This window comes from Branchiostoma lanceolatum, chromosome 6 (genome assembly GCF_035083965.1).
Source record: "Branchiostoma lanceolatum isolate klBraLanc5 chromosome 6, klBraLanc5.hap2, whole genome shotgun sequence".
Lineage (NCBI taxonomy): Eukaryota > Metazoa > Chordata > Leptocardii > Amphioxiformes > Branchiostomatidae > Branchiostoma > Branchiostoma lanceolatum.
Window position 1 is genome coordinate 21,292,147 of NC_089727.1, and position 9,430 is coordinate 21,301,576.

The 9,430-nt window shown below is 40.7% G+C and overlaps 1 protein-coding gene across 2 annotated transcripts; it reads right to left on the minus strand.

Moving 5' to 3' along the window:
* Positions 1-1,254: 1,254 nt before the first annotated feature.
* Positions 1,255-8,646, minus strand: LOC136437007 (NXPE family member 3-like). 2 transcript variants are annotated; one of them, XM_066431427.1, is made up of 6 exons: positions 8,556-8,646; positions 6,346-6,457; positions 5,743-5,811; positions 4,832-5,460; positions 2,598-2,662; positions 1,255-2,323 (listed from the first exon to the last, which is right to left on the minus strand). In XM_066431427.1, the coding sequence occupies exons 2-6, from the start codon at positions 6,436-6,438 to the stop codon at positions 1,533-1,535; spliced, it is 1,647 nt and encodes a 548-aa protein (XP_066287524.1). In that variant the 5' UTR covers positions 6,439-6,457; positions 8,556-8,646; the 3' UTR covers positions 1,255-1,532. The 2 variants fall into 2 exon arrangements, with proteins under 2 accessions (XP_066287524.1, XP_066287523.1); XM_066431426.1 differs by lacking the exon at positions 8,556-8,646 and having other exon boundaries at positions 6,346-6,701.
* Positions 8,647-9,430: the final 784 nt, after the last annotated feature.

Here is a 9,430-nt window from a genome sequence, read left to right on the forward strand (position 1 = left end):
CGAAAGTCGCTGTGCTTAATTTTGTTTGTTTGTTTATTTTTATTTATCCAGGAGGTACATATCGCCTGAGATGGCATTTTTCAATGTGCCCTGGGGGGCAAATCCCCACATTCAAACTTAAATACATAAGATAACAAAAGTAACACAAACTGTAATTGAATAATAATACAAAGTAAACTTAACTAAATGCTTGGAAATACTAACTTATTACAACTGATTTCAAATAACAAAATGAATAAAACATAAGTATAACACAAAAAAACATAAATATAACAAAATGTAACATAGAAAAACAATGGAATAACGTCAAAAAAGAAAGGACTAGAACGGAATTTGCATATCAATGTTTGGCAGAAAGGCAGTGGACATCATATAGTTGTTTAAAAAGTGAAAGTGATCTGGCTGATTTGAGATGTTGTGGTAATGTATTCCAAAGTGCAGCTCCAGAGGACGAAAAGGCTCGTCTTCTGTATTCCAAGTGTGTCATTGGCAACTGAAGGCCACCTTGTGCCCTTAGGCGGGTGTTATGGGTGTGTACATGGGATAATTGGGTAAACATTGCAGTGATGTAGGGAGGAGTCAGACCGTTAAGGGCCTTGTAGACAATTGTAGCTTTACTCTTCTTGTGAATTTCAGCTACTGGGAGCTATCCTAGTGTGTTGAGAAGGGTTAATGTGGGAGTGTAACGGTCACATCCAAGAATTACCCGACCTGCTCTTTTCTGCAGCTTTTCAAGCTTATCAAGGTATCCCTTCCCTCCTTGGTCCCAAACTGTGCTACAGTAGTTGATGTGGGGTATGAATAACGTTGTGTACATTAACCGAAGAGCCTGACTGCTGACATATGGCTTAACATACTTGATAATGCCAATTACCTGAGCGAGTTTCTTGAAAATGTGTTCAAAGTGATAGCTCCACTTAAGTACGTTGTCAATGGTAACCCCCAGGTATTTTAAAAGCGTTTACTTGTTCTAGTCTGGCCCCGTCTAGAGCAATGTTAAGCTTTATATTTCCCACATTCCTTCCATGTGTACCTATGAGCATTGTTTTGCACTTTGTCGGGTTCAGGGAAAGCTTGTTAGCAGCAAACTAATTGTTGTGTCAATAAAGATCTCATTTATTTATAACGACACTGACAGGATTTCTAATACTAATCTATAATAGTGGTTCAAAAACCACTCTACTCTACTATCATATCTATATGGAACTACAGGCAGATATTTTTGGAGAAAAAGATCAAAGAAAAAGATCAAAGAGTGCTGCCATTTCCCATAAACGACGTGTCGCCAACAACACTACTAACAATTACTCATATTTCACGATTCCACCACCATTTTTGAAAAAAATGACTCTTTGGCAGCTAATCAACGCGAAAATAAGGCTACGATATGCTCGGAAATTAGAGAAAAGTTATCTCAAACATGGATGCATGTATTCCATGACCAACGTATGTCCATCGTAGAGAGTGCTGTTTTAGACATCTTCATACGGCAATAATGGCAAATATCGACGTCTTGCCATATTCTGGAATATCTACCCTTCGATATTTGTAATCATCCACGGGCATATGTAAGACATGAGGATGTTCAATTCGTTGTCTACTACATGCACATCAGGATGTAGGTCCTGAGCATACCACTGACTCATGGTCATATCCCACACGTCCAAGATGGCGACGTTCAAATCTCCCAGAATGCCCCTCATTTCCTGGTTCAACTGGTCTGCCAGCCAGTCTGACGCCTGTATGACTTCCCTGTAGTGACGATGGTGCCGTGTGTTGCAGGTCTTCACGATTACTGTGGTTTCCGGATATTTCTTATGAAGCTCTTTTATCGCGGACCTTACTTCGTGCATGCGGGAGCGGTAGACATGTGTGGGTTTGGCTGTGAAGTGTGCACACAAACTCAGCACAAGCACAACATTTGCACCACCTACCATCTTCTTGATGTCTACAGAAACACCGGCCTCACTCAAGTTTCTAAATGCCGACCATGGACCTTGGATAGGAGCAGTGTGAAAGATGAATGTGGCCTGAATTCTACTTTTGTAGTTAGCGTAGTGTCTAAAATATAATCTGGCTCGTTTATCTCCTCCTTCCTGAAATACTTTTAATCCTCCTAGGCGATCAATCCATTGCCGACAAGTAGAGTCACCTCTGAAGTAAACTGTACGGTTAGCTAAACATTTAGTGATATCAAAGGGGCTGAATTGTCGAACTTGACAAGAAAGTGAATGCCATGAGTTTCGGAACCAGAACCCCCGAGATCCTGAATGCGGCACACCTGGTTGACAAAACGGTAGAGATCGGGTCACAGTTGCGTTTTCTGTTGGAAAAAAAATGAACAATAGAAATAACGTCAGCCTTTCCATATTTTTTTTCTTTGGCGCAAACAGTATGTTTCTCATTTCTGTTATTTCGAATCGTCTTCTTTTAGTTTGAAATTGACTTTGTCATTCTACGAGACTGGTGTCCGTTTTCCTTTTTTGTTGCAATTTACGGCATATACATGTACTTGTACTCTCTTCTGCTGATTTCTTTATGTATCAGTTGTATTGCTAAAAACAATAATCAAATTGTTAAAAAATGGAAAAGCTCACCGTCAACGTTGAAGACTTCTATTGCTCCTTTCGTAACAGGGGGCAAATTGCTCCGAAAGAAAGGGCTGTGGAGATCAATAGATTCAAAACATCTGAGATGTACATTGTGTCATAGTGGTAAATGTAAATCGTAAGGTAGAGATATCGATTTGACTAATTCATCGATTCTACCAATAGAGATCACGGTCGAACTCTCTGCTGGTATTGCAACACTTAATCGTGATCTCTACACTCTGTAAGAATCGGTGATTCCGGTAGTCTTTTTTCTAAATTTGATAGTTCAGGGGAATCAATTTGGACGGAGACACAGATGGTCATATATATCAGTCTAGTGGTCGATACAGGATAGATCACGTTAAAAGTCTCTACTGACTACAATCGTAATATGTGCCTGTAGCAATGCAGATTCCACGAGATGGAAAATCCTTATTCAACAGATCCGGGCCTAAGAAATAATAAAACCCAAAATGCTTTATGAACGATTGCAAGTCACAAGAAAAAGATAAAATTGATGATGGAATAATAAAGTTCTTTATCTACAGAGTCTACCGTTCGACAACCGCCTGTCATCTTCTTCAGGGCAATTCTGACTTGTTCACTTTACATTGCAGTCACTCACGTTAAGTATTGTCACATACATAGATATCGTTTGGCAGGTCTAGTTGTGGACAATAATGAGGAGTATATAGACTTCGTCATGTTTGTTACCGCATTTTTAAGAAATAACAGACAATTTTCTCGTTATGTTGCGTAGCAATGTCTAAGAATGTGACAATGGCTGTATACTTTAGGTTTGGGACCGCATATATAGATAGATAAGGACATAGGGATACTATCTACATCTACGCAATACTCAGCAAAGCCCCGCGAGGGACATAACGCCAAGGGGGAAATGTCAGGGTCACGCACAGCTGCGGAGGGTGGTGGTGGTGATGGTGGTGAAAACGAAAAATCCGAAAAAAAGATAAACATAACTGGTGCAACAATAAATGCATAAATACGTGTTTAAGAAGTGGTGCTATGTACAAGTTGCCGCACTGATGTGTACTGATCTTGGTCAGACAGAATGAAGTGATAAACTAAACAATCATCTGCAAAAAGCCTAAAATGTGATGTAATGTCCTTATTGATGTCACTGATATAGATAAGAAATAACAAGGGCCCCAGGACAGTACCCGGCGGGACTCCTAACTTGACCTTAACGGGGTTGGATTTCTTTCCGTCGACCACTACTTGTTGGTGCCGGTCCAACAACCAGTTCTTTACCCAGACCATAGTTTCCCCCCTTATTCCGTAGTACTCTAGTTTGTGACTGAGCCTGTTGTGTGGTACACTGTCAAATGCTTTTGAAAAATCCCAGGTCGAACCATGAGGCTAAGTCGTGCAAGGTCGTTATCAGCTGGGGCTCACAAACATGCTTGGCCCTGAATCCATGTTGAGTGGGGAGTAGAATGTGGTGGGTTTCTACATGTTTCATAGTGGCCGAGAATAAAATGTGTTCGAGCAGTTTACAGCAAACGCAGGTGAGTGAGACAGGCCGGTAATTTGACGGGGCACTCCTATCCCCCTTTTTTGATATGGGGTTGATAAAGGCGTTCCTCCAGTCCGCCGGGACTTGTCCAGTCTCCAATGATTGATTGAAGATGATGTGTAGAATGGGGCTGATGTCAGCTGCGTAGTCCCTTAGGATCCTACAGGGCACCAGATCAGGGCCGGAGGCTTTAGCAGGGTTGATACCTTGAAGGAGTTTTTGTACTCCTGCTAGTGTGACCTCTACTCGGGACATGTACATGTCCGGGTAGGGACTAGTTCCCAGGTCTGGTACAGTGGTGAGGTCCTCAACTGTGAAGACGGAATCATGCTGCTTGCTGAGGATTTCTGCCTTCCCCTGCCCATCAAAAACAAGTTCGCCATGGTCCTACAGGGGGGCCACCCCAGAGGCAGTCTGCTTCCTGCTCTTCACGTACTGCCAAAACTTCTTCGGGTTCTCTAGCGCCTCGTCAAGAGTTTCCTTAAGGTAGTCATTGTGTGCCTTTTGACTTTTTGTTTGGATAGTCTACGTATGGTTTTAAAATTCCCCCAGTCCTGTTCACCCATTGTATTTTTAATCAATCTGTCTACCAAAAATGAAGCCTAAAAATACTGAAAATGTGAGAAAAATTTGAGAATATTTACGGAGCCCCAAACCACCACCACCGCCTCGGGCCGTGACCTCTGACTTTATTATGGCATACCTTTCAAAAAGCTTGCGCTCCTCTTGAGAAGTCATAAGTTTAGCCACGGTGTCCAAAGAGGATTTACACTTCGTGATTTTGTCACAGGATGTCTTCTTCGGTTTTTCACAGAACCAAGTTCGGCTCGTGTTCAACGCGGAAAAGTCGCACTGACTTGATAACGAGATAAATTGGTTTGCGAGAAGCGTACATTTCGTCTCAACGTCTCGACGTCGTTTTCCTTTGAAGGCACATGTCCACCTCCTCTTGTTTGGAATCTCTCTGAGTTCCCTGAGAAGTTGTACCGCTTCGCTGGGGTGGATGAGTTGAACCTCAGGCGTCACCCTCCCCGGGAAACTGAGAAGAAATCTAACGGTGTACCGACCATTCCCGTGGTCCCGCACCCTACCCGTTGTACTGGCCTTTTGCTTCTTGTCGCGTAAACCTGCTCTAAGGTAGTCACCACCATATACCTTACGTTGTTTGTTGCCGTCCCTTGCTATGACTTCAAGGACAAGAGTGTCCCCAACGTGATACGTGGGTTTTGAGTTGATGATTTTGACAGAGGTGTGCTTCGGATCAGTAACCCAGTCAAGGTTAATGCTCTGATTCGAAGTGCGCCATGTTCCTAGTGACGTCACAGTGATAACCTGTGAAGAAGAAATTAAAGTAAGTTGCTTTCGCTTAGGTTCCCACCGAGATGGTATAAACCACTCGCATTACCCTATGCAACCGCATTACCCTATTCAAAAGCGGTCGTCAAAATATACAAAATTTATAACATTTTTTTTTTGGTTTTAAGTTATTTGTAGATACAACAACAATAACAATTATAAAAGCTAGTATACTTATCAAATGTTTAATCTTGAATATAGATATCGTCCAAAAACATGTATCACTCAGCGAGCAATAATGGCTATGAAAATTATTACCTTTGCCTTTAGTTTTGGCGCAGAAAAATGTAAGTGACGAGAAGATAAGACCCATCCTGAGCTTCTGACCTAGTAAACAAACAACAGACAGACAAACAACAGTCTTTGTATGCGATGACCACAACTATAATTCAACTACCTCGCACCTTTGACGATAATACATTTCTAAGCAACAATAAAAAGTAAGCATTTAGTAGCATAATCTATGTATATCATTCTTGTCTTAGAAATCAGTTAGCCATAAACAGTCATCTGAGGATTATGTGTAATAGGTCTGGTATGGTATGAATACGTGCTGCTCATCTATATGGTATTGTAGCTTTTAAAACTATATCGTTATATTTATCCTGTACTATATTGCTGATGTTGTATTTACCGGTTGCCCTCTTTATAATCGACCAATTAATCAGTCAATCAGCCAATCAATCAACCAATCAACCAATCAACCGATAAATCAACCGCATGAATCAGGGCAGATGCATGGCGGCTGCAGACATCTCCCTCCAGGATGTTCTTACTTATGATGTTCATCTCCCTTATACATGTGTAACATTTGTGATAATTTCAAATAATACTATAAGACAGGTAATATAGGGCACCAACCATAAAGGTTGTCAGAAATTCCGCTCCTGTCGTTAGAATAACAGACCCAATCAGCACACGCTTCAGCACCTGCCACCACGTGAGGTTCGCCATTTGCGCATTAGACGTTCCCCTCATGTTGAAGAGTAAAAAACATTTATGAAAAAGTATAACATTAGCTACAATGTCGGTTATGATAAGTTTTAACCTGAGTACCAGCCTCCGTAGTGACCGCTGGCTCAAAGTTTACTACGGAGGCTGGTACTCAGGTTAAAACTTTGCATAACCGACATTGTGATAATTGGGTCTTACCCAAAATTGTAGCCTTGTTCACGGAATGGATTCTCGAAGTAGACACGTTTGAGACACGTGACTGCCCAAAAGGTCGTATGAAATTCAAATTTGAGTCCAATTTTTACAATGTTGATATGATTATGATAATATATTAAAACATCGGCACTATAGAACTAAGAACTTGCTGGTGAAAATGAACGACCATTCACTACCAGAGAGAACTCTGGCACCCTAGAGTGGACACTGAACAGTTACAATAAATGCCAGTAAAGCATGTAGCCCTATGGGGAAGTGAAGAAAAAGAAGGTGTTATTATCTCAGGAATCAAAACATCAGACTACAAAAACTTACCCTCAAATACTAACCAGTTATGTCAACTGTCATCAGATACATTCCTGACAAATTCCATATGGCTATTCTCCAGATATACCCCCCTAATCAGAGCCATTGGCTAGGTCCTACAGGCTACAGACACACAGTTGAAGACCATCCCACTAAATCAGGGTGAGTGCCAAAACTCACAAGGTAAAAAATACCATTCGTTTAAACTAATTCAGCAAATACAGAGTCTATCTTACCACAGCCACTCCTATAATGTCCAGATTTCAAAAAAAATCCCGCCAAAAAGGGATTTTCAATGGTTTAAACCATGGTTTTTACTTGACGGTCTCTCACCGTGGGGTCTAGACGCAGGCGCTAACTGTTTAGTCTCCCCTAGATACCTTGGGAGTCCAGGCACCGTAATCGGCGGTGCTCCGTGGCCCGCCGATTACGGTGCCTGGATTCCCAGGGTACCCCTAGAAGGAGCGCAGAGGGCCAGAGAGCTATTGTTGATATACCCGTAAAGAGAAGAAGGTCGAATCGCCCTCGTCCTCCACGGTGCCCCGAGAAGACGACCTTATGGAACATACATTAACAACCCGGTCGTAATACAAGGTACTGTTGACGTCCCCATCAGGTGATTGATTTTGATTTATTCGGACATATTAAAATCAGTTTGTAGTACATAATAGAAAATAATAAAACAAAAAATACACATGCTGGGGGAAGAAAAAAAGCCATGATGGCTTATCAAAGGTCTTCCCCCATCTAAATTAACAAAAAAACAACATAAATCTAACAATTCATAATTATAGAAGTAAGTGATAACAATTACAATATGACAACAAATCAGACAATGATACTAGTAGCTAAATGCTGACATAATAGTTATTGGTTGCATGTAAAATAATATATCAAATCATAGCATAACTCGATACTGAAATAATAGAGATTAACACATTCATCGCAGTTAATAAAACATAAGCAAAAAATTACTTAAATCTAACAATTCATAACATAAGATTGCACATAATCAAACAGCAATGATGAAATAACAAGCTTCTTCTAGAACATACGTTGTGCCTTTGTAAATAAATGAATTAAAGAAAATGACACGGATGAGAACAAGCTTCTAACTAGATGGAAGACAAACTACCGATTCTTCCACATTAGACAGTACAGGGTTTGAAAAAAATGATTTTGATCCACCAATCTTACAGGCCATTATTATATAAATGACATCCGCGAATTCCAAATTCAAAGAACTTTTGAAGAAAAAAGAATAAGAATCTATATTTCTAAACTGTTTGAGGTTTTGTATATCCTCCCTAAAAACGTAAATTTCATAATGAATGCAATTTTTTTGCCTAATTTTTTTTTTCGCACGCAATTATTTTTCTTACAGGCTCGTTTCTTTGAGCCATAATATATACCAGAGGCATAGCACGAAAATGAAATCATTAAAACATAAGTACATGATATCTACCAGAGACGAAGACTCACATATAATAAGAACACACGTAAGGTGAAACTAGAGTGATACGTTCCAACTCTAAAATACTAATGCATGCATGTGAACGGAAAAGTTGTTGCATGTGCAGATGACCTAACAGTACCTCCACAACCTTGTCCATATCCATGGCTGAGAAGAGACTGCAATGTTTCTTAAATGAAGCCAAGGAAATGTCCATTCACTTTTTGCACACTTCCCAGAATTCCCAGTGCTGGGAACCGGAAACGGATATACGTCATTATTCTCTCCAGACGACAACAGTTTCTCTCAGCGTGCGAAACCACGAAACATGATGGCATATGGGTGCAGGAAATCGATTGTAACCGATTAGAACACAAAACAAAACACAGAGACGACAGTTCGGTGTAGGACCATGCACAGTATCCCTTTATGAAGACAAAGAACCAATGTTGCAGAAGGTAAACGAGTTGTCACCTTCATGTATGAGGTCATCGGCCGAAACCAACTAAACAGTGGTGACGTGTTGGCTAGTTGCCCAGAAAAATTCCTTTGTTCACAAAGCTTGTTAAAGTCACATCCTCACTATTATTTGCAGGACAACTCATAAGTTCCTGTGTTATACCGTCCTCCTACTCAAGATTTTAGCTGTTTCCTTCTTTGTTTCGCACGCTGAGTGAAAATGTTGTCGCCTAAAGTATATCCGTTTCCGGATCCCTGCACTAGGAATTCTGTGAAGTGTGTAAAGGGTGAATTCTGAACCCAACAATGTTTAAAACTTGTCATTGTCCATATTCTTACTGATAAAACCAGATCGTCTACACTTAACCAGCTGAAACGAAGACCTTGAATTATTGAACAAGGGCATGGGGATTTTCCATTCATGTCAAGATGACGTCACATATTGTCCCCTTTGGCAGAAAATCGATTTTAGCTCATCAATACACCTTCCACAGGCGGCGGCCATGATAGAATGAAAACGAGGCCAATGAGGCAAAGTAACAAAAATAATAATTTTCA